The sequence below is a fragment of the Ptychodera flava genome, chromosome 10 (assembly GCF_041260155.1).
Source record: "Ptychodera flava strain L36383 chromosome 10, AS_Pfla_20210202, whole genome shotgun sequence".
Lineage (NCBI taxonomy): Eukaryota > Metazoa > Hemichordata > Enteropneusta > Ptychoderidae > Ptychodera > Ptychodera flava.
Window position 1 is genome coordinate 355,733 of NC_091937.1, and position 27,620 is coordinate 383,352.

The window sequence follows — 27,620 nt, forward strand, 5'->3', positions numbered from 1 at the left end:
TGACTTCTTTTGTTCCAAACAACATACCCGGTAGAATGATAAAGTGTAAATTGATTTATCACTAGCCATTGTCATCAGAAAAACATATATGACTTGTCCACATGCATTTGCCAGAATCTGCTTTCTCCTTTGATCATCAACAAATTTAATACTAGTGAAAAAACCTGGTTAAACAGCAACTTCGCCTAAAAAAGCTGGATTATCATGAATCTGAGCAAATGTAAAAAAGCCACGCTACTGATCAGACATGCCATGCTTGATCCGAGAATCCCATGAGTTTGCCACGTTTCAGGGTTTATTGCCATTGAATCTTGCACATGATGTCTGTGAATATATAGTGACTAAACTTGAGTCGAAAATAAACTGAGAAAATGTTCCATTTCTTGTTGTAGAACGCATATGTTTCAAAATGTATTCCCTGTACTCCTATTTGACCCTTCTTTACATATGTCACGAAAGTGCCCATCATGATAATTCAAATTTACTATATGGTGAAAGCAATGTTATGAGAATTAAAAACCTCCCGCCAAGTGTATGCAAATAGCTGCGTCATCAGTATTCCCCCTATTGTGCGCCAACAGTCCTGTAATTTCCGTTTAAAGTTGTTACCAATTAAGTCTCGATTCCATTATAAATCTGCGACTGGGAAATAAACTTTTTAAAGTCATGAACAGTACCCATCCATGTGAAAAAAGCAGTCTGAACCATTCTAGCGTGTCTATTGAAAGTAACCTACCCTGCTGCCAATGTGCAACCTCTAACTTGCCAACAGTGTACTAGTCAATAATATTCTGCCCAGGCCGCCAATATTCTTGATCTGCAGCTATCACCTGCTTCTAGTACTAATTATGCAGCTGAGTTTTGAGATTGTGTAATTCTGTAGGATATGCAATTCTGTTTGACAAAATGTATTGGTGATTAAGCTATTAAATGCTATGACATATAGGGGAAGTGCCTACGCAGCCTTACATTGTATTTGATAACTAATTTGTCCAATCAATCAATCGCCAAAATTTATATAGCAATTAATCCAAAAACAGTATTTTGCTCTGTGACGCTCAATGGCTAAACTAAATGGTCATATGCATGTTCTGTGTTTTTTATGGTTTTCTTTTGAAAGTTTCCAAGTTTCGGGATGCTCTGATGTTGAGTGGTAGTGTACGTGTTCCATTAGTTTAGGTGCAGCGAATGAAAATGCACAGTTACTATAGGTGATGGTTTTGCAGTGTCTTCATGAGAACGGACTGTACCATTTTGAATATACAGCCGATATCCAGGGTGATGGCACATCCCAGTGTTTTCACTGGTCACCTTTCCCCTCAGGCCACTCGCAGAATTGAGTGGCCTCAGGGTAGGGCAACATGTTAGGAGGGGATGCACGTACTGCCATGGTGTGGGAGGCGGGGCGTCATAGCAGCCTGGAAGGCGCGGTATGGGTGGGGTCCCTCACAGGATCCAACTGCACATCAGGTAACGTGCTACTGAGCACTTACCATGACGGTACCCCCGAATTATGACCAAACCCCAAGCATGAGTGGCTGCGGTGCCACAGTGCCCCACAGCCTCTCCCCAACACCTCCGGGGCTGGTGAGGTGACCATGTGCCACTGATTGAGTCTGGCAATGTGGATGTCAAGCAGTGTTTGTTCAGAGTTTCAAAATGTTACATTTCTAGGTTTGTATTTGTGCTAAAGTCCTGTATTCCTGATGATGAGCACAGCGGGTGACAGCCTCCCACTATCTGTACTGTTGGGCTGGACTTCATGGTCGAGTGTCGAGAGGCGCCGAGTTGGGGATGTTGATGTCGATGAGTGTCGAACCATTTAGCTCCATGGTCGAATGTAGTTCACAGCGAATGGAGGCAATGGCAGTTGTGATACCAGTTTCTATAAGATGCTATGTGGTCTGTCATCCCTCAATCGGCTGGTACAGTGTTGGTGATAGACGTGTCAGCGGCATGGTTGACTGCTGAACTTTATGTTGGAACTGGCTGGGGCAGGTGCTTGTTGAGGTGTGCTGGACGTCGCTTGGACCTCATGATGAGCGGGTGAGCAGGCAGTGGCTTGCATGCAGCCTTTACTTTTCTTTGTCTTGACCATGGTTGAAGTTAAACGATGTGCACTTGATTGTGGTGGAAGCCAGAGTGTGCAGCAGTATGTAGTTGAGCTGCAGATATGCGAGTGGGTGATGACTCATAGGGTATGATGCAAGTAGATTAGATAGCAATGAATGAGGGAAAGGAGCAGACATGGATTGTTACGTCTAGGGTAGATGTAGTGGGTGACAAGGTGCAACAATTCATGTGGCTCGCATGGATCACTATGGGCTTTGGTCTGCGCATCTATTTCCCGCGTTAACCATGATTATAGCAAAGCCATAATCATCCATTGTCATCTCTGCATTACGTGAGCTCATTTGCACATTTTTTGCGGAGACATTGAGAGCTTACAAATTAAAATTCTATCACTGACCAAAGATACATACAAACACAAATTTTCAAGCAGTAAAGTGCCATCACTTTGGAGTGATAGACAGAATGATGTAAATACAGACAGACAGACAGACAGACAGACGGATGAACAATTGACACTGGACAGCTAATACTCATATACTTCGCCATATTGTAAGTGGAACTTAAAAATGGCCTTTAAATGCAACACTACGCATTTCATCACAATTTTAATAAGCGACCTAGCGGCCGATATAGCTCCGCTGTGTTTATGTAGAGAATAACTATTTTTTACACATGTTGATGAAGAAGGTGGAAATCTTTGATAGCTCAATGCAGTGGCCAGAAAAAAGTGGCTAAAATAAGCTGCAAAAATACAATTGAAGATTTCATCATACTTTGAATACATCACATCGGATCATCCCTAAGAACATGTCAACCAAAGCTATCTGATGAGTAGTTTTTGAGAATAAAATTTTCTGACCAAAATGGCAACAATTGCCCCCAAAAATAAAAATTGCAGATTTCATAGTAATTTCAAGAGATCAAACTTAGTTCATCTATAGAAACCTGTATACCAAATTTCAAAGGTGTTAGACCAGTACTTTTTGAGAAATACATTTTTTGACCAAAAATGGGAAAAATTGCCCCAAAAATTTAAAATTGCAGATTTCATCATAATTTCAACACATATCATTAAGGTGATCTGTAGAAACCTGTATACCAAATTGAAAAGATATCAGATGAGTAGTTTTAGAAATACACATTTTTTGACCAAAAATGGCAAAAATTGCCCTAAAAATACAAAATCGCAGATTTCATCATAATTTCAATAAATATCATGTAGTTTATCTGTAGGAACCTGTATACCAAATTTCAAAGCTATCAGATGAATAGTTTTGGAAATACACATTTTTGACGAAAAATGGCAAAAATTGCCTCAAAAATACAAAATTTCAGATTTCATCAGAAATTCAATATATATTACTCAGTTCATCTATAGAAACATGTATACCAAATTTCAAAACTATTAGACCAGTACTTTTTGAGAAATACACTTTTTGACCAAAAATGGCAAAAATTGCCTTAAAAATGCAAATTTGCATATTTCTTTACAATTTGAACAAATCTCAAATAGATCATCCCTAGGGACATATGTAACAAATATCAAAGCTATCTGACTGGTAGTTTTGAAGAAGAAGATTTTTAAAGATTTTTTTACCAAAAATGACAAAAATGCCTTAAAAATACAAATATGCAAATTTCACCACGATTTGAACAAATCTGACTGAAGTCACCCTAAGTAAACTGCATATCAAATTTCAAAGCAATCGGACAAGCGGTTTCAGAGAAGAAGATTTTTTTACCAAAAACACCAAAAATTGCCCCAAAAATACAAATATGCAAATTTCACCACGATTTGAACAAACTTAAGTGTGGTCACCCCAAGTGAACTGCATATAAAATTTCAAAGCAATTGGACTTGCGGTTTCAGAGGAGAAGGCAATTGTTGACGGACGACGACGACGACGACGGACGACGGACGACGGACGACGACGGACGACGACGGAAAATCAACCTATTTGATAAGCTCCGCGTCGCTGACAGCGGAGCTAATAAATCTGATTCAAGTCATGCCTAGGGCACTGTATACTGAGTATGAAAGCAATTGGATTGGTAGTTTTTAAAAGGAAACTTGAAGGCAAAGAGTTGACAGATGATGACAAATGGACAATGTACGATAGATGAAAGACAATTTGCAACCCATTTGATAAGCTCCAAAGGTCATTATATATCTTATGACTTTATAGGTGCAATATTTCAATTTTATAGATGTCATATCAAAGTATTCTGAGGTCACATAAGATTCCTCTGTTATTTAAACTGACATACCTCTTTCATAGACTTCTGCATATTTTTAAGTCCTTCATCTTTTGATGACAATGCTTCTTTCAAAGCAGTTACTGTATCTTCTTCCTGTTGAACCCGTTTTTCCAAATGTTTGATTTCTGCTTCGTGCTTACTTTGCAAAACCTTTGATTTACTTTGTGTACTTTCTAACAACTGAGTATAGACAAATAAAAATAGCATGAATCAAACTAGTGCCCAACAAGTACATGACTGAAAGTATAGCAAACTGCAAGAAAGTGGCATGTATGATGTATGGTATCTTCACTTTTGCAGAAGTGTAACCAGTTGCAAAGAGTTACAATTATGAACAGCAGTCTCAGCATGTATAAAAATTACAACAAAAAGGGTAGATTACTTTTTTAAGTTGGCAGCATTCTGCATCAAGTATATTTCTTTGATGTCTTAACTCATTAATATCATCCTCTGTACATTTGTTACCATTCTTCAACTTTTCCAGGGTTATCTGATTGAGCTTTTCTTGATATCTGTCGATACAAATAAGAATGCATGACATGACAAAAACTTTCAAAATTAAAGGTCTGGTGAAATGGTCCCGTTCTTGTGACTGAATATCTTCAAGGGGGCAATACTATTATACTCGCAACAGAATTGCAACCTTAAAGTACGCGCGAGTGTAAATTTTTTTGATATTTCTGTGCGTGGCTTTCATCGGGTCATTTTGCTACACTCAGGTAACGCCCTCAGCTGGGATCATGGTTGGCCATCTGTGACGTCACAGGTGTGTTCATTTACATCGAATAGTGGTCCCACGCCGCCTTATATCTCTGCCCGGTATCCACTTACAAATTTACAGTGTTCGCGCTGCCCATTTGCCACGTTCACCAATGCGAATCGAAATCCGAAGTGGCGAAAAAAATCGATCCTAATTCGCCACAGTGGCGAAAGTGATTTTTGTTTAAAAAATAAGGCAAAATAAAGAAAAAATGTAGCTTTTTTAATCTTTTGTTGATCTGCGCTTCTCTCTCGACGATTTGCAAAAACTGTATCAACTTCCGTATTATTGCGTTCTTCTGTCGTACGCATTTGCAATCAAGCCAAGTCTCGCGAGAGACTTGACGTCATTTAGTCTAGTGTACAGCAGGCATAAATGGCTCTCGCGAGAATTGAAACTTAGGCACACGCATTCGAGCCCTCGCGATAAGTTTGACGTCATTTTGTCTAGTGTACAGCAGGCATAGGAACGCTTGCTCGCTCACAAGAATTGAAACTTTTGCTATACATAGCATTTAAATTGAGGTCACAAGGTTCGGTGTTGCAGTTGATTTGCATTGCGGTCTAGATGCTTCCATGTTGCGGTCGATTTGCATGGCTGTCCTCATGGTCCGGTATTCCCCGTTGTTCTTCATTTTAATCGCCGTCCAACCAACGACGCGTTCCTTGTTGCTGTCGATTTGTATCATGGAGGACTCTACCTCCATGATTTGTATCGCGATCTCTATGTTCCATGTTGTTCGTTTTAATGGTAGTCTCAACGTTCAGTGTTGGTGTTCATGCAGCTGATTTGCATCGTGGTCCCAACCTGTGCAGCGAGTAGCGAGGCAGGCTCAGCCGATCGTAAGAACCAGAAGAGACAAACACATTACGGTTCAAACACTCAACACTTGACGGGAACTTGAAAAAGTTTACATTTGAGCTGTTCTCGTTCTTGCTGCTGTCACAGCCACCAAAAGAACAACGTCTTCCCATAGTGAAGGAGGACTCTGTCTTGATCATGTAAGCGGAAATCCTCGAAATTACCCCCCATGGGGAGCTTACGGAGGTGTGAAATACTTTACTCCCCGTTATGAGATACGGCGCTGGGCAAACTTCAGAAAGCCGAAAAACGTCGACTGGAGAGGCTCGGGGGACACGCCCATATTGCATTTTCTTTTGCCATATTTCATAATCACGCGCACTAAAAGAAAAAAGAAATGAATGTGACCATCAACAGTATTTTTGTGATTTTGCAACATGGGCATTTCACCAGACCGTTAAGGTCAATTATTGATGTTATTACACCTGCCTCTGTAACAAATTGAATTTAGCTTAACTACAATTTTATCATGGATATTGCATTACGCATTCTTTTGACTTTCATTTGTGAAATTTGACTATAAAAGGTGTATAATATTCACCATTTTAAATAAACCACAACATACCATAGTGGAAAGTTTAAAATAGGACAGGAAAATCTTAAGGTGGTTGGAAAGGCTAGAGCGTCAGTTATAAATTTCAACAAAACTATTAAAATATAAATTTTAAAGTAGTCAACATTCTCTGTGGAATAAAAAAAACTAGACATTTGGGCACAAAGGCATTGCAGAGTTATAGCCTGTTAAAACTTCTGAATGTTGGAAACAAAGGCATTGCAGAGTTATAGCCTGTTAAAACTTCTGAAAACTTCAGATTGATCGACTCAATACCTGGTTCAAACAAAGCTTTCTCAAACTCAATATTGGAAACATAGGGCCATAGTCCCTGAAGCTACTATAGACATGGATACAAAATTAAGTATTTCCTGACTGTATGAAATTATCTCACTAAGGTCATCCTAGGGACATGTAAACCAAATATTAAAGCTGTCTAACCAGTGGTTTTGAAAAAAAAAGCGACTCAACAGTTGACAGAGCTCTGCTGTGTTATGTAGAGAATAACCTTTTGTGACACATGTATTGATGAAGAAGGTGGATATCTTTGATAGCTCATTTCAGGATGGCCTGACCAAAAATGGAAAAAAATTCCGTAAAAATACAGATTTGCATATTTCATCAGACTATATTAGTCTGTAATAGCAAATAAACGAGAGTTAATTACATTCTAATTAAAGTAAACAAAACTTGCTTAAATCAAGATGTACGTCATAAAAAAACAGCATATTTGTCAGGTTATAAAGAATCTTGAGCTGGTTATCTGTCAATATCAGTATTTTCATCCTATTAACCAAGCACATTTTAACTTTCAAATTAACATTGTAAGTAAGTTCTGTTGAATAAGTTGAGACTGTACGTACTCAGAGAAAGCACACTGAAGAGACAAATGTTTGAAACTTAAGAAGTTCAAGGTCATCAAAAGCATTATAAGGAATCATGTTACACTTTCATTGCACTGTTTACACAGATTGCATAATTGCTATAAATAGCACATGAGGAATCTTACAGCCCAGCTTTACCATAAAAACCCTATCACTTTGACCACTCTTTTAATTGACCACTCTATTTTTTTCCTCAAAAAGTAATTTTATTTTATCCTTACCAAGTCAACCATAAATGGAAATTAGAATTTTCTCTATCTCTATTTATTTGACCACCCTATCATGACAAACTATTATGAGCAATTTCTTTTAGATAACATAAATGGTGGTTCAGAATATGTCAAAGTTGGGATTCAGAAAAGTTGCCGTCACATGTTTTAATCCTCAATTCACTATGAACTGTCAAAAAAAGTTGAACTTTCTGATAATTCCACACTAAAATTATTTTGGCTTTGATGATTTCCTAATTAATTCAATTATTTAAAATCATATTAATAATTTTTTTTCTGGGTGAATTGATAGGGTTTATACAGTACAAGAATTACATACAATGTAAGTCAAACTTTGACCAAAAATGACAAAAAAATTCCTTAAAAATACACATTTGCATATTTCATCACAATTTGAACAAATCACAGTTGGGTTATCCCTAGGGACCTGTATACCAAATAACAAAGCTGTCTAACCATCAGTTATGAAGAAGAAGATTTTTTACCAAAAACACCTTTTTTGGCATTAATTTGCCTATTTTCAACAATATCAAAAAATTAAAAAAAGTAGTTTCTCAAAATCCTATTTTTCATCTACACAACAAATATCAAATCAGTAAGTACTGCGGTTCTCAAGATATTTGAGTGGACGGACGCCTCACAAACGGACATACATACATACATACATACAGACTGACGCCGGACACCGGACGGATACCCATCCCAATAGCTTCTATAGACTATAGTCTATAGTAGCTAAAAACAAAAGAATTGGTATGTGATAATAGGCGAGAAAGACAAACACCTAAAGTAATTGTAATTGATGATGAGGAGGTTGAGATTGTGAGTTTGTTTAAATATCTTGGCACCGGCATTGACAACAAACTCTGTTTCCAGGAAAACACCGATAGTATTTACAAAAAATCACAGCAAAGACTATTTCTGCTAAGGAAGCTGAAAAGCTTCAATGTCAGTCAATGTATACTTGAACGAGTTCATAGGAGTCTAATAGAAAGTGTGATAAGCTTTAACATCGTAACATGGTATGGAAATCTCACTATAAGAAATAAGCTTAAACTTAGTAGTATAATCAATACGGCAAGCAAAGTTATTGGAACACAGCAAATTCCCTTATCAGTTTTATATCACAATTCCATGAACAGAAAAAACACGTTCAATTCTTAATGATAGCACACATCCACTTTACAGATTGTTTCAGAAACTTCCGTCTGGGCGCAGATATCGAGTGCCTAGAGCTAGGAGAAATTTTTACAAACATTCTTTCATTCCGTCAGCAATATCTATTTTAAACAACACAGAATGAGTTGAACTCAATTTGTAGTTTTAACCACTTTTTTCAAATCACTTTCATGTGCTGTTGATCAGCAGTGTCTTTGTAATTGTGTTTCTATGTGTGCCATTTAACTCTTTGTATTTCATTTTATTGTATGTATTTTACTGCGAGTGATAAAAAGACAATTTTCCAATTTTTGGACAATAAAGTTTATTCTAATTCTAATTCTAATTCTAATTCTAAAAACTGACCAAATAAGAAGAAGTTGGGGAGTCCTTAGTGTATTAACTATGGTAGAGGTCCCCTAGCTTTTAATAAAATGTTTGAAAAGGGAAAGTCATTATTTGCTGTTTTTCAGGAAAGTTTGACAAGGCGATGCTGGCATTCAGAGTGAGTGACTGCTATTGTAAATGCATTTTTAGATTCTTTGAGTGTCAAAGAGGTGTCAAAAGTGAGATTAACCAAAAAACTGCTCTATGACTTCAAAAGAGGGGTGCAAATATGGCTTGTTTTCAACATTTTTGACAGAATAACAGTTTTCCTACATAATTGTATACCAATTTAATCCAACTTTGAAATGAGATGTGGACATGGAATTTTTACAGCCTATTAACAAGGTTACAGATAAGATTTGTACGGCACAATATTCCTGTATTTGAAGTACTTTTTGAAAAAAAAAAATCACATTTGAAATTTGAAAGAATTTTTAATAATTTTTTGATATATAAACCCATGTAAAATCATAAAAACAAATTTTATTTACAAATCCTGCCGTACAAATCTTACAATAAATAGTGTCAACATATTTATAACTAATTTGGTAATATTAATACTATCCAATTATTATTAAATTCAAATATGTAAAAAAAATATGAAAAATTAAATTTTAATATTTACTGGTGTCATATTTCAAAATCATGGCTGCAAATATACAATTTTTATATTCTTTGGAGAAAATATTAACTAAGGGATTTATCCTGAAAATTTGAACTAAATATCTTGATTCTAACACTTGAAACTTGACATTAACTCTGAGAAAAGAATTGGTGCAAAAATAGTCTTTCCAGCCACCTTAAGAAAAAGGATATGAAAGCAATTGGGAGAAATCTAAATGTCCCCCTACCACAATCATATTTTGATAAACTTATCACACCCGATCTTGTTTGACAAAAGCTGAGATGTACCTCTTCTATTGCTATTTTGGGGTACGAACATGACTCAATACCTCACTACCATATTTCTTCTTGGGAATTTCTAGAAACACACCAAAACTGACCATATACAGTGAACTCAGTCGGTTTACTAACAAAGTTTTCATTTAAAAGAGGATGATTAAATACTTTTAAATTAACAGACAAAAACTCTCTGTTAAAGGAAGCATTCCTTATTAACAAAATTCTGAAAAGAAATGGTACGACAAGATTGAGTCAATCTGCACTGACATCAGGGAAATGCAACTGGTTAATTCAAACCAAATTATCATCAGGTCTGAATCTACCCAAATTTATTGCAAAATTAAAGGCACAGATGATGAACAGTGGGAAAGAGAAATCCAAGATGATAAGAGAACTACATGTAACAAGTCATCGTTGATGACACAGTCCCCACTTGTTAATGGGTACTTTGATTACAGGTCCTCAGAGAGGATAGAGTCCTCTTCATTAGGTCTGTGATAAAAATACTTTTGAATAAATTCACTTGATACATGTCTGAGTTGTAGTTCAGGATATGAAAAAATCGTAACAAAATGGCCACACGGCGGCCATATTGGATCGTATCACAAAACAAATCAATGTGCATGTGCATGACATAGGTCAATGTCCTTGTACCAAGTTTGAATAAAATCGGTTGAGATATGCCTGAGTTATGGCTCTGTACATGAAAAAATCGTAACAAAATGGCCGCACAGTGGCCATATTGGATCATATCACAAAACAAATTGATGTGCATAGCTATGACATTGGTCAATGTCCTTGTACCAACTTTGAATAAAATCTGTTGAAACATGCCTGAGTAATGGCTCTGTACATGAAAAAATCGTAATAAAATGGCCGCCTGGCGGCCATATTGGATTGTATCACAAAACAAATTGACGTGCATATGTATGACATAGGTCAATGTCCTTGTACCAAGTTTGAATAAAATCGGTTGTGATATGCCTGAGTTATGGCTCTGTACATGAAAAAATTGTAACAAAATGGCCACACGGCGGCCATATTGGATTGTATCACAAAGAAAATTGACGTGCATATCTATGACATTGGTCAATGTCCTTGTACCAACTTTGAATAAAATCGATTGAAACATGCCTGAGTTATGACTCTGTACATGAAAAAAATCGTAATAAAATGGCCGCCTGGCAGCCATATTGGATTGTATCACAAAACAAATCGACGTGCATCTGTATGACATATGAAGTAATCCTTGTACCAAGTTTGAATGAAATCGCTCCAGGAATCTCTGAGAATATGTGTGAACGGACAGACGGACGCACGGACGCACGCACTGACGCACGGACATGACCAAACCTACAAGTCCCCCCAGACGGTGTCCGTTGGGACTAATAAAGATACACAAAATAAATCACTGGGGCAAAAGGATGCCTGAGTGGAAAGTATTCTGCAAAGCATATTTCCAACTTGCTTGCGCTTTCAGCCGGTCACTACTGACGACAGCAAACATTGTATCAATTTATTTTCAATAGAATATTGATCAAAATCTGTTTAGTCACGCTTGTGTATTCAGGTCATGTCACGAGTATTTCCACAATAACTCATACATATGACTTATATACCATACCATCAATGTATCTGTGATATAACCGGGGTTATGATGGTATTATTGGTTACATGGCAGCGTGTCGGGGCTGGCAAGGATTGTATTCTGATGTTGAAGGGGTGTAAGGAAGACTTGAGGCAGCGAATCTAAGACGCTACTTTATTTCACTATACACTAGCCTACAGTACCTAGAGGAATGCTTAGCTGCAGACTGACTAATACATAGTACTGAAGATTTCCCATAGTTCATCATAATTTGTACACACGGAAACTCCTCAGTGAAATCTACTGTGTCTCCCATGTGTAGACAAATTCACAGACTGGTTTTTTAAATTCTGAAATTGTACTTTTAAGGACACCATTCTTCTCAATTCCCATTAGTAAATGATTTAGAAAAGTACGCTTCATTGAGAGAGGAGATAGCATTTTTGTAAAATTTTCCACTGATTGTGTACTCAGCCATACAGAATGATGTAATGAAAAGTAGGGAGACTAGTTGCACCTGTTTTATGAAACAAAAGGATATTGATTTTTTGCAATGGAAGTGACAAAAGAATTTGCATGCCAAGTTTTCTCAGAGAATAACCCCTTCAGTTCGTCATAACTTGCTGCCCAAAAAATAAAGGCAATTATGCATAATTTTCCAAATTATTTAAAATGAGAATTAAGAAGAATGGTGTGCATAAAAGTACGTTTTCAAAATTTTGATAAATAGTCTGTGAATTTGTCTACACATGGGAGACATGGTAGACTTCACTCGGGAATCTCAAATCATAATGAATTATGGGAAATCCACAGTACTGTGCTGCATCTCATGAAGGTTAACTAAACCTCTGTTATTTATTTTTTGAGTTTCCCTCTTATTTATATAAAATGATGAGTTAACAATCGTTCATGCTGTTTGCTGTGTTTTCACCTATTTTTGCATATGAATATTATCACTTAGATATTTTTGGAATTCCTTGAGATATATGGCTGAAATTTGTGTGAGTGCAAGCTGTCCCGGGGATCTTTAAAAATGTGTCTCAGAATTTTTTTAAAGCTTCTTAAACAATTTTTATGCCAGAAAACTTCCAGAGCAGCAAATTTAACCTTAGTTAATTTCTTTAAAATTGTGCTAAAAAAACTAAGCAAGATATAAAAAATCTCAGACACGCTTTAGAAGAGCGTTGTGACAGCTTGTATTCTAGCAAGTTTGAGTCAGATATTTTTAAGTATTGAGACAAAACATAGGGAAAACCGATTTTTGAAAGGTTATGCAAATTACCTGTCACGTGATAGTTATGTGAACAATGGTGACACTGTGGTTACCAAATTGTTCCCCTATATCTAGGCTTTCAGAGAATGTATAATTTAGAGGGGGGCTCTGAGCTTATTAACCACCAGAGATTTGTTAGATTAAAAAGATTAATTTCTTGTCTTGTCTTGGAACCTTAAGTGGCTGTGCAATAAAATATTTGTTATCAAGATTAGATTCACACTAAATGACGTTGTTCCATTCCTAATGAAAAGTTACATTGTTTTGAAATCTGTAGTAAAACTACTGTTAACAAGTCATTGACAATGACACAGTCCCCACTTGTACTTTAAAGGCGAGCGGCAGACTCACCTATTTTTCACACTTAATGTACCCACCCTACATACGGCCACATCATATGTCATTAGAAAGCTTATTACCTCTACTTCAAGAAAATTGACAATCTGGAGCTGCCAAGTAGGGCCATAGCCCCCTAATTTGCATAATTCACACGGGTATCAAATTTGCATAAAGGCGATATAAAATTAGAAATTTCATTGTTAACTACTCTAAACATACTTTTAAACTATCGAGTGATATATCAAATGAAAGGTATTTGTATGTAGAATAAAATATGAATATCCAAAGAGATATTTGAATCGATTTAATTGAAATATTTCCATATTTATTGTGGAAAAATTATTTTCCTCTTTTGAATAACAATATTTTTAAAATTTTAACACATGCAGCCACATCATACAGCCACATCATACGTCATTTGAAAGCTTATTATGTCTACTTTATGAAAATGGACAATGTTGAGCTGTCAAGTAGGGCCATAGCCCCTAATTTGCGTAATTTACACGGGTACCCAATTTGCATAAATGTGATGTAAAATCAGAAATTTACTGTTAACTACTCTTAACATACGTTTAAACTATCGAGTGATATATCAAATGAAATGTATTTGCATGTAGTATACAACTTTGATATCCAAAGAGATATTTAAATGGATTTCACTGAAATATTTTCATATTTACATTGAAAAAATATTTTCCTCTTTTGAATAACAATATTTTAAAAATTTTAATACATACAGCCACATCATACGTCATTTGAAAGCTTATTATCTGTACTTCAAGAAAATTGACAATGTTGAGCTGTCAAGTACGGCCATAGCCCCTGATTTGCAATTTACATGGGTACGCAAATTACAGAAATGAGATAGATATAAAATTAGGAATTTAGTAACTACTCTAAGTATACTTTAAACTATCTAGTGATATATCAAATTAAAGGTATTTGCATGTAGAATACAAAATAGATACCAAAAGAGATATTGAAATGATTTTATTGAAATTTTTTCATAAATTTATCGCAAAATATATTTTTCCCTTTTGAATAACGATATTTTAATAATTTTAACACATACAACTACATCATACGTCACTTGAAAGCCTATTACCTCTGCTTCACGAAAATTGATGATATGCAGCTGCCAAATAGAGCTGTGATTCTTTAATTTGCATAATGCACACGGGTACCTAATATGCATGAGTCCGATATAAAATTATAAAAATCCATTGTTATGTACTCTTCACTTGCTTTTAAACTATAGAGTGATATATCAAATGAAAGTTATTGGCATGTAGAATAGAACTATGAATTCCAAACACATATCTAAAATATTCTCATTGAATATTTTTATTTAAATCGCGAATATCTTGACTTATTTTTAATATTCATAAAATTGTGCAGTAAATAGAAATAATGCCCACGTTATGCAAAATAAGAATAAAATATATACAAAATAAGAATAATTCAGCAACACACAGAACAAATATCGCTCTGACTGAGATTCAGAGACAATGTATGATTTTCATCGGAGCCCAACACGAGCTTAATAAATTCATTATCAAACATGAAAAATGCATCCTACTCTAGAATTTTCCAAAGCTCTTCTCAAAAAATCACATCTTTAGACCTCATTGTCTGTGAAGGTCATCGATGCAACAAATTAACATTCTCGACTTAAGAACACACACACAAAACCAACAGATGCCAGATTCCAGTTCATGCAATCAAACGGCAACATTCAATGATTTGTTAAAGGCGAAACATTACGTTAAATTAGAACAATTATGCCACAACAATACGATACAAAACACAAGATTTTTTCGAGATAAAAGTAATGAAGTAAAGATTAAAAGCAAAAGTCATTCAAGATCTTTAATTGTTATTCGATTTTAATTGAATTGCCTTCGAAACCTTAGAATCTCAAAAAGTAAAAGGGAACCAAAACATTTTCAGGTCCCCTACAGGCAGATCAAAACTTTCAAGTGCTCCTCTACTATCCCTCAAAATTTCGATTCCACCCCGAATTCCTCCGCCCCTCACCACCATTATTTCTGAACGTAGCCTAATCACACACATATGAAACTGAAATATAAGCGTTACACCTATGCCGAACAAAACCTACAACAGCTCGATCTCCGATTCACATGAGCATCAACAAACACAACCAGACCGAAACGGTAGACATTCTAGCTTCCTTACTTGAACAAACTTAACTTCTGTGAAACAATGTGGTCAAGTAGTGCACACGTTTCACCAGCCGAAAATGAATTTTAAGCGACTGATGAAGACAACTTTATTCTCGAAAGGTAGCATCAAAGGATCGCAGTGTCACAGTAGTCTTTCCACTCCAGTGCAGGTTCAGGGCAGGATACGTGGATTAGGGGTATGTCTCGCCATGACAAATCAGCACTTTACACAAAACAGCCAAACATAACATACACAAAATTCAAACAGCTATAAGATATGAACGATGTGTGGAGTTTGCTTTCTCTTATTACATGTCACTAGTTGTGTCCGCTGTCAAATTAATCTTCCATGCACAAGGCAGCTATAACTGTGGCAACCCTTTTACTCATGACGAAACTGTTTAAGAAGAGGATGAATTTGTAGAATGACTAGATGTACTGGAAATGAATGACACTGTATCGCCATGAATGACTTGGATCACGAATCATGCCATAACTTTGACTACAGCTTACACTCACACATTGTTTCGGCTACATAGTTACTTTTCAACAACAGTGTCGTTCATGGGGATCTTTCTTTATGTTTGGACTTAATGACTTAATAGTAATTGGTGATATTTTCCAAACACATCTTTACGAAAAAATTTCGGCGTTCAAATCATAAACCATATATGTTAAAAATCAATATATATATATATATATATATATATATATATATATATATATATATATATATATATATATATATATATATATATATATATATATATATATATATATATATATATATATATATATATATATATATATATATATATTAGTGCTGTTGCCTTGGTTACAACATTACAAGAAAATGATGGTGGGTTTTCATGTGGGTATATTATACTCCATACAAAGGGCATTTTTGGAGAAACACACTCTGACCTATAAAAACTAGACATCGGTATTGGATAATAATGCAGACAAGAAGAGCTATTCATATGTTTTGAAACATACATTAAACAAATAAAATATTCATTTCCAGACCTCATTTCAGCTGTTTGTTCTCGGTGTTTTATGCACTTTTTGCACATCATCATGCATGTGGTTGCATTGATACTGCTGTTAAAATTTTTAAAATACCGTTATTCAAAAGGGAGAAAATGACTTTTTCACTACAAATATGAAAATAATTTCTTTGGATGTCAATTTTGTTTTTTGCATGCAAATACTTTTCATTTGATATATCACTCGATAGTTTAGAAGTATGTTTAAATAGGTTAATTAATTTTCTAATTTTATATTGCATTTATGCAAATTGCTTACCTATGTAAATTATGCAAATTAAGGGATAGGGCCTTACTTGATAGTTCAACATCGTCAATTTTCTTAAAATAGAGATAATAAGCTTAAAAATGGCGTATGATGTGGCTGTATGATGTGGCTGTATGATGTGGCTGTATGTGATGAAATATTTATAATATTGTTATTCAAAAGGAGAAATAATTTTTCAATATAAATAAGAAAATATTTCAGTGAAACCAATTAAAATATCTCTTTCAATATCCATTTCATATTCTACATGCAAATACCTTTCATTTGATATATCACTCGATAGTTTAAAAGTATGTTTAGAGTAGTGAACAATGAATTTGTAATTTTATATTGCATTTATGCAAATTGGATACCCTTTTAAATTATGCAAATTAGGGACTATGGCCCTTCTTGACAGTTCAACATTGTCAATTTTCTTGTAGTAGAGATAATAAGCTTTCAAATGATGTATGATGTAGCTGTATGTTTTACCTGTATGTGTTAAAATGTTTAAAATATTGTTATTCAAGAGAGGAAAATATTATTTTCAATATAAATATGAAAATATTTCAGTGACATCAATTTAAATATGTCTTTGGATATCAAAGTTGTATTCTACATGCAAATACCTTTCATTTGATATATCACTCGATAGTTTATAAGTATGTTTAGAGTAGTTGATAATGAATTTCCTAATTTTATATCGCACTTATGCAAATTGGATACCCATGTGAATTATGCAAATTAGGGGGGTATGGCCCTAATTGTCAGCTCCACATCGTCAATATTCTTAAAATTGAGATAATAAGCTTTCAAATGACGTATGATGTGGCCGTATGTAAGGTGGGTACATTAAACTCCTAAAATAAGGCCCTTTTTGTGGATTCGCCGCTCGCCTATTAATTACAAGTCCTCTGAGAGGAAAAGTCCTCTTCATTAATTAGGTCTGTGATGAAAAATACTGCGATACAGATGGGGCTTAATGGTCCAAAATGAGTTCCATGGTGGTGAAAACATGAAATCAATGTAAGCCTCCATACTAATTACAAAAGGTCATCAAAATGAATCAATTAGTACTTAATCAACAGGATGCTGCCAAACATTTTTGCATCCTATCCTAACACTGACAGATTGTCACCGGTAAAGTTTGATGCAGTACAATTTCTTTAGACCTGCCTGAGTTGTGGCTAAGGCCATGAAAAAATTGTAACAAAATGACCGCCATGCGGCCATATTGGATCACATCGTGAAACAAATTGACGTGCATATGCATGACATAGGTCAATGTCCTTTTGCAAACTTTTAATAAAATCGGTTGAGACGTGCCTGAGTTATGGCTATGTACTTGAAAAACTTGTAACAAAATGGCCGCCATGCGGCCATATTGGATTATATGGTGAAACAAATTGAAGTGCATTTGTATGATACAGGTCAATGTCCTTGTACCAACTTTGAATAAAATCAGTTCAGATGTGCCTGAGTTATGGCTCCGTACATGAAAATATCGTAACAAAATGGTCGCCATGCGGCCATATTGGATTGTATCACAAAAGAAATCAATGTGGATATGCATGACATAGGTCAATGTCATTGTACAAACTTTTAATAAAATCGGTTGAGATGTGCTTGAGTTATGGCTCCATACATGAAAAAATTGTAACAAAATGGCCGCCATGCGGCCATATTGGATCATATCGTGAAACAAATTGACATGCATATGTATGATATAGGTCAATGTCCTTGTACCAACTTTGAATAAAATCGGTTGAGATGTGCCTGAGTTATGGCTCCATACATGAAAAAATCGTAACAAAATGGCCGCCTGGCGGCCATATTGGATTGTATCAGAAAACAAATCGACGTGCATGTGTATGATATATGAAGTACTCCTTGTACCAAGTTTGAATGAAATCACTCCAGGCGTCTCTGAAATATCTGCGTGAATGGACGGATGCACACACCGACGGACATGACTAAACCTATAAGTCCCCCCGGACGATGTCCGTGGTGACTAACAAGTCATTGGTAATCACATAGACTTGCTATATCCTTTGCGTCAACCTCTTTTCAAACGTGAAGTTTGCCATCAAGTTGTGTATTTCTACCCAAGTATTATATATCACCTGAAAGCTATTTCTATGGATTTTTTTGTTTGATCAAGAAAATTAATGGGCGATGAATTTTCAAGAAGATTTTAGTGAAAGTGTAAAGAAATTGGGTAAACTGACCTAAAAAAATTTAAGTCAGCGTGGAAGGGGGCTATTGTCTAGGTGTCAACGAGTAATTGCACTTCAGAATACTGGCTACAAAACCGTGTCTCAGATTTTTGAAAAAAGCCTTAGTTCTTTCACAGTGCTGAATCAAAGTTTATCAACGGATTAGTCTCACAATGCCATCTAATTAAGCAGCGATAACTTGACTCTAAAGACCTACATTAAAATACTGAGACACGGTTTTAGAGAACCTAATTGACAAATACATGTAGTCCGTGGGCTGGAGGGGCCCACCATGCACCCCCCACACATCCCTACTTCATGGGTATTTTTTTGTTCTTTAGGACCTGCTGAACAAGAAAAAAGATGTTAACATTGGATATTTTGGGGTGCACTACCTATCTGGGCTGGTTTTTAGCTCCTCAGTTTTATATACTGAGGAGCTATTAGAATTGAAAACCAGGATGGCGGCGTTAACTTTTACTTCCTGCTGTCAAGATTTGGCGTCAACTTCCTTCTGTCAAGATTTGGCGTCAACTTTTACTTCCTTCTGTCAAGATTTGGCCAATTAATTTCCGTCTGTGTGTCCATGTGTCATGTGATAAACTGGTGGTGGCCAATTACAGTGAAATTTGATCAAGCTGCTGAACTTCATTAACCAAGATGTTGTTTTAATAGATGTGTATCAGCAATTTTTAACACAGCAGGCTTTATGTGGTCTTGTTTACATCTTTAATCAGCTACATGCTCTTAGTTACACAACACACCAGGGCCACGTCCGTGAATGTCAGACAGAGAAACATAAACAAATCACCACACTTTGCAATGTCATGTATCTTTCATTTTTATTTGTGACGAACAAGTGAGCGTGAAAGTTCAGGTAGCTTTGGGAATTGACCGGCTAGACCAGCATCATATAAACTTACATGTTCAAAATACATTTGTAAATGTATTCGTGGAGTTCCTGATTGGACTCCAATGGTGCACTGCAAGAATCTTTTCAACATAACGATTCTAATAAAACGTAAAAAAAGACAGTTTGTTACGAGGCATCCTTTTCACTGAAACACTTGCAAACATGATTATGATGTGTTCTATTACTTGTAGCTCATTTCATTTATACCATTTGGACAAATTTTTCACTATTATTTCTATGTTTAGCTTTAAGGTATTTTTAAAGTTGTAACAGCTCTAGTACTTTCTCTTTCGTTCTGTTTTTGAGGTATACTGTGATGAGAATGTTCACAGTATTTCATGATTCGATTCATTTGTAAGAACTAGGATTGCAATGATTAGACCGTTGTAAGCAACAGATAACTTATCATTGTGTCCAATTGTCAGGAATTCCCAAAATTGTTTAATATGTAGATTCACTGAGACTGGACAAGCGAAAATTTCAAAACCTTCCTGAACTTTCAAGCTCATTTGTTCATCACGAATAACAAAGAAAGATACATGACATCGCAAAGTGTAGTGATTTGTTTATGTTTCTCTGTCTGGCGTACAGTGGAGTGGCCCTGGTGTGATGTGTAACTGAGAGGTGCAGCTGATTAAAGATATAAACAAGACCACATCAAGCCCAGCTGTTAATGTCGTAAAAATCGCTGATACACAATACCTTGGCTAATTAAGTTTTGCAGCTTGATCGGATTTCACTCTAACTGGCTGTCAACTTCAATGTGTTTTTGGTACACAGAGAAAACTATGGGAGCAAAGTTTTTCGACAAAATGTCACATGACCAGCCACTTCCTGTGTTAATTATGCACATACCTAATTCTGGGCTTAATAATAGAGCTATAGTTCTGATTTTTGGTATGTAGGGATAACTATGAGATACAATTTTTTTTTTACAAAATATCACGTGACCTTGATGACCTTTGACACCAAATATACATATATGTCCATAACTCAGTAACCACAAGGGCTACACCCTTCATATTTGGTATGATGGGACACCTAATGATGACGTATCCTGTACCTCATTAATTATGCATGTATCTAATTTTGGGCAAGCCAATAGAGCTGGAGGTCTGATTTTTGGTATATAGGGATAACTATGGAATACAATTTTTTTTGACAAAATGTCACGTGACCTCGATTACCTTTGACCTCAAATATAGATATTTCTCCATAACTCAGTAATCACAAGGGCTACATCCTTCATATTTGGTGTGATGGGACACCTAATGATGACGCATCCTTTACCTCATTAATTATGCATGTATCTAATTTTGGGCCAGTCAATAGAGCTGGAAGTCTGATTTTCGGTATATAGGGATAACTATGAGATACAATTTTTTTTGACAAAATATTATGTGACCTGGATGGCCTTTGAACCCAAATATACATAATGGCCATAACTCAATATCCACAAGTGCTACACCCTTCACATTTGGTATGATGGGAGACCGTATGGTGCCATATCCTGTACCTTATTAATTATGCACATATCTAATTCTGGTAAGGTATATGGCACTTCAAGCCAGTTTACTTCATCTGGGAAAGAATGTTGTACCCCTACCCCCAGCTTTTGTGCACCCCATACCGATACACGCAATTCAAAATTGACTCCAGAGAAGTAGTGTATTGTTAAATATCTAATGTTAACACTTATTTTCTTGTTTAATATGTAGAAATAAATAATGTAAACACAGAAAGCTGTCAAAATTTTGCTTCATAAAAAGTAAATCACAATTGTTACATGGTATTTTGGGTAAAAAATTTCAAAATTGTCAAAAAAATTCATTTTAAGTCGTCCTATTCAATGTACACATATTGATTTTGCTAAAGTTGGTATTTCTCATAAAGAGCAGTATCTGAGCTTTCCAAAAATGTAAGATTTGTGTTATTTCATGATAGTTTACTCAATGTAGGTGAGGATATAGTACCCCCTACCCTTACCTATTTTTCGCCATTTTTTGCGGTACATACAAATCAAAAACCAGCTCAGATAGGTAGTGCACCCAAAAATATCCAATGTTAACATCTTTTTTCTTGTTCAGCAGGTCCTAAAGAACAAAAAAATACCCCTGAAGTAGGGGTGTGGGGGGGGGTGCAGGGTGGGCCCCTCCAGCCCATGGACTAAAATATCTGTGAAAATCTGGTTAACTTCCGTTCACACGTTCTCGAGTTAAACTCTTTTGAGCGTGCTGCAAAGTGACAAAATGCCGAACTGAGAAAAATGCGATTTTGTAAATTGGTTTGGTTGTTTCCGTGAAATGGCCATAAACAATTTACTTGACAGATAAAACACCAATATAAGATAGTGCTATCAACGTTTTTAACCCAAACAGTATGTTTACTCATTTAAATCAGTGTCAGCGATTAAAATAAGGCTAAAAAGAGCGATTTTCTGGAGCCATGTCCCCTCTCAGAGCACAATGTACACAGTGACTGATGACTAAATGAACTTGAGGAGTGCCCAGGAAGGGATTATGCATAATTATGACAGATTAGCTGTAAGATGCAGACAGAGTATTAACTGTTCGACCTAACTGTTCGGACTGCTACGGCATCTCGATGCCGTCTACACAAGCGTAAATATAATGTAATTTTGTGTCAGCATTCGATCTTGAAAAGGGTTCATAGCCGCCGAAGGTTCAGATTGAGCGATCCTGATGAGTGACATCACGAATTGAATATGGGTTGACACTACAACTAAAAGAACCTGCATTTATATGTAGATATAGATTGGCAGTGTTTGTGATCATGAGGGTAAAAAAGACCTCCATGCTGTGATTCAGTCAGCTGCTATTTTTTTCTAACTTCACGCGCCTTGAGAACAGATCAACATTCACTACTCAACTTCAAGCGTTTCTAAGACAATAGTTTGCCTACGCTCTTTACGATATTTCTGAGGCGAAGACCGTTTCTCAAGCCATTTTGGCTGACATAGCCAAATGCTAGTCAGCGGTAACAAAGTCAAGGGAGAGAATTTGAAAAAACTTGAACTTTAAGTCAAGAACGTCATATTATCTGAGCTGCTGTTCTCATCGAGGGCTGTCCCAAAACTGTGCCATCGGTATCGTTACAAATGCTCTCAACGGACGACAAATAATCGGCCATCGGTGTTAAAGTTTGGCTGTAGTATGATAATTTGTCTGACATTCTCAGGCTATCTTTTGCACGGTGTGGTTGTTTTGGACTTTCGATGACCCCTTTTTCGTTTTCTTCCTTTCATGATGCTGTTTCTGTCTCTGCCTTGGATGCTGAACATGTACGGGTACGTTGCCCTATTCACATGATTCATGTATTCGCCATCGCTATGTGGCCTCCGGTGGAACATACCATTTACATATATGGGACGGCCGGAGCTTCTCTGACTGGGTGCTTTTTCAAACGCGCAAAAGTGTCTCAAATAAAAGATTTGGTATGTGGCAAAGCAACTACAAATACATGGCTTGCCGACAAGACTCGTCTGACTCAGATTACGCTGCCAAATATACATGTAGTCTTAGGATTCTGATCAAAACTACTATCTGCCCCAATGATCATTGAAACACTGTCCCTCCACGCCACATACGTGGCGTGGAGGGACAATGTCAATGGGCGGGCGATCTCTAACAAGCGAACTTGACCGTGACTTTTTATCGCTTTTATTTGATAATAACAACATGTCCTGCCATTACTCATGCTGTAGATTGTAACACTCGATATAATATGCTGCTATTTGTGATCCCCACTAACCTGAAATAAAATTGTCAAAATGTCATGTCTGGCCTCGTTGTGTCGCTCATACTCAGAAGTTGCCATCTTTTGGGAGCAGCCACCCATATGAGAAAAACGTACGATCCGCCGTTCTGTGCCTGATCGCTACGCATACACACAATCAGTGACTATGATCTTGACACATGCAGTTACAGTAGGTGTCAATGGGATTTTCACAGCGGATGTTGTCCTAGTGCACGCGACAATACAGTGGCACTGCCGCTTAGCTTAATCCCTTGCCAATCAAGACTTAGCGATAGTCTCAAAACGCAAAAACGTGCATCTGTTCCTCTTGTAAATTTTTATTGCAAAACTTCAGCAAGAAACAGAAACTTTCAGACCAAGATATTCTTCACACATGAAGATCAATATTACAGAAATACTTTTAAGGGAAAAAACAAAGTTCCGTGTTTTCCACATAAAATACCCCGCTAAATGTGGAAAGCTACCTTAATAGCTTCTATGGATCATAGCTTGAAATATTCATAGTCAAGTGCATCTGAACAAATTTTGATGCACTGTCCATTGAAGTATGAAATAGTTGGCAACTGTTGCAACCATTGATCACACACACAATACCATGCAACCTAGTACATCATAATTAATGATAAAATCTGCCATACCAAACTAAAGGTGTCCCTTATAATATAATGTTGTATTGCATAAAATTAATGTAGACAATATTTGGTCACTCTATGATCTATGCACACTAAGTGAGGCTACCCACAATTCCCTTTGATTTGTGTGCTCACACATTATTTGCTAAAAGCTTCTTCAATTTTATCAGTTTCTGAAGAATTTGAAACTTAGAATTTAATTTAAGGATTATTTGTTAAAACTATGTTCCAAAATTATTGATCATGTTTAAAATTCAGGAGTAAATGGAATGAGAAGTCGATGTTTGGAGGTGCTGAAAATTGTACACTTGTCAAGGTAAAGTTATAATTTCCTTTGTTACAAACATTAAAAAAAATCAATACCCTTTCTTTTGCCAACACAGATGCAACTTATTCCCTTAGTTTCCTTGAAAATATTGCATATGGCTGTCAAAAATCTATGTCGACAAAATCACAAAATTGCTATCTCCTCAGCGGAAAAGGGATTGATCTTCTCATTATTGACAGTGAGAAATCAGAAAATTATGATTATCAAACCTATGGTCCCAGATTTTTGAAATATGGACCGAGCTGTTCTGTGTACAGAAGAAATTTGCTCTAGTTCAGTGAGTGATCTCCATGTGTACGGATCATGGAGAATTGTGGGTAGCCTCACTTACTGTGCTATGGTTGCACAATCGAAGACAAAGGTAACATGTAATAATTATCATCCTTTACAGATTCCAAAGTTATTGATGTTGCCACATCACCACAGTATTTTTTGTGTGCTTCAAGAATTTTTCAGTCTCTAGTATAGTGGGACTTATTCAAAGAAAACTCTTGGAAAACAGGATATTTTTGAGATCTGTTTATTACACATTTGCAGATATTGGGGCTTTAAATAAGTCAAGTAGTTGCAAAACGTTTTTTTTGCATCCTACTATAACACTGACAATTTATACCACGTTTCATAAATTTGATGCAGTGCTCTTGACATTCATCCTGTTGCAACAAAGTCACTATGCAAATTGATTTAAACAATGTGGCTAAATATCATTGCATTCTACTACAGCATCATGTGATCAACATCTGTACAAATTGTCATCTAATTTAATGATGTATATCTGCATATCTAAAACTTATTAGGAAAGTTCATTACATATGCAGATTAAGAGGGCACTGCACCCAACACAGCGTATTTTGCTCAAAAATCCCTTTTTTGCAAATATTCATTTAATTTTAATTAATTTGTTCACCCAAGATTAAAATATTGGTTGGGTTCAACTTTTAGATTGTCAAGCAGTCGTAAGTTGCATGATAGAAAAGTGTTAATTAATGCAAATGTATGCAAATCACCTGATTTCCTGGCTTCTTTTTTCTCCCAATTACAAGATTTCCAAAGAATTTAACTCCACTCTGGCTAGGTCAATTTTTCAGAAATTTTCACATTATGTTCTTTAAATACTATATAACACAAAGACTATTTTCTTTGGCAACAAAGTTCTTACATTTTGAATACAAGGCATTTTAATTTTGATAATCATGATTTTAATCACTTTTTTGGAGTGTAAGTCTTTCAACCCAAGCTATTTTAGAATGAGGATAAATAATGCAAAATAAAATAGTTTTTTTTCACATATACTCTTCTTTCAAATGAAATATTACATTTCGGAAAATAGCATCAAGTTTTTGACTTAATTTTTATCATTAATACCAAAATTTAGGTTTTTTACCCCAAATACACACCCACTTCATCCATCGAGTAAATTACTTCTTCCACACTAAACTTTAGAGTCTCTGCTTTTTGAAGATATATGCTATGAGGGGTTTCCTTGTCATCTTTGATGAGAAATATTGCTTTGAAAAATCTGTGTAGGCAACATGCAGCTCCACCTTAAAAATTAATTATCATGACATTAATAAACGTCTTTTTTCACTCTTAAAATGTGAGCTCAACATCTGTATCAAGTTTCATGAAATTTGATATAAAGATAGTCTTGGATTTAGTTTGCTAGCCTGCTGGTCATCTGGTCATCATTGCATATTGCATCGACATGACTATCTTAGATTTTCAAACTGTGGAAGACGGTCCTTTGTAATACCGTGGAAGTATACCTCAATGGTGATATTTAGAACTTCTGTCATATCTTTTCATATTTCCTGGTCGGACAAAGCCATCTACATGGCAGTATGGTCATATATAGTGCCCTACCGGTAGAATCATATTTCACACAACAAGGACAATTACCCAGCGGCATAGATGGTAGACTCAAGCACACTGTGACATTGCACTTTTTTATGTGATATAGGATATTTACAGCTACTAGACCATAAAGTATTGAAATTATTATTGAGTCAGATAGATGAGAAATCTCCTATATATCAGACATTTACCAGGTGGTGAAACCTCTTATATACATACTGGATTTTACCTGCAATTTGAAAAGTCTAAGTATTGTCCAGTATCCAAGTTAGAGTCAGATTGATGATGTCAGGCTGAACAAGATTTATAAAATTTTCAGGGGACATTGTCATACAGCCGACCCTCCTGCCCGGTAGGTGCTACCATGAATGTTTTACATCCATGTTGCTGCATGACATGTGGGTCAACTGGTTGGCAGAAAATCAATCCTACTAATTATTGCCTAAGCAAAAACAAGTTTAAATGTGCCTACATTTAACACCATGTTGTGATCAGATGTCAAATCAAATGATTGAAATACTGAGATCATAATCGATGTAACACATTGTGCTGGTAAGGTCATTTTCAACACACGTGTTTCACAGAGCTCAAGAATGCAGAATAGGGGCTCAGACTGAGGGCGCAGAATGGGAGCGCAAATTGATAGAACAGGATGATAGCACATACTGAAATGAGCTAGCACAGATTGGGGTGCATACTATTAATTTCTAACCTCACACATAGCTGAAATAGCTTAAACAAGTCATTGTTGATGACACAGACCCACGTGTTAATGGGTTATTTGATTACAAGTCCTTGGAGAGGATAGAGTCCTGTTCATTAACCCTTTTCCTGCCAGACAGTATTAAGACTATTACTTACTTCCCCATCAGCCAAGTCAGTAAAAAGCGGTATTGAGCCAAAACATAACGTATTTTCACCCGCTTGGCTTGGTATGTTAGAGCATCTTTAGTCAAAAAAAAAAAGTTTACAGTATTTATGTTTTCAACAGCCTTCAAATGTACAGTATTATGTTAAAATACACCATATGGAATATGTTGTGTTTCATTAATTTTAACCATCTTGACCTGACGGTGAAATATGGACTTGGCAGGAAAGGGTTAATTAGATCTGTGATTAAAAGGATAAGTTCCATGGTAGTGAAAATGTAAAACCA

General features: G+C 35.9%; 1 protein-coding gene across 4 annotated transcripts in view; it reads right to left on the minus strand.

Moving 5' to 3' along the window:
- Positions 1–27,620, minus strand: part of LOC139141691 (centrosomal protein of 85 kDa-like) — a 257,293-nt gene that overhangs the window by 19,718 nt on the left and 209,955 nt on the right. For all 4 annotated transcript variants that reach the window (XM_070711276.1, XM_070711275.1, XM_070711277.1 and 1 more), the window contains 2 exons: positions 4,715–4,844; positions 4,342–4,512 (listed from right to left, as the gene is read on the minus strand). In XM_070711276.1, coding sequence (XP_070567377.1) covers positions 4,342–4,512; positions 4,715–4,844 — 301 coding nt within the window. The remainder of the gene's footprint in view (positions 1–4,341; positions 4,513–4,714; positions 4,845–27,620) is intronic.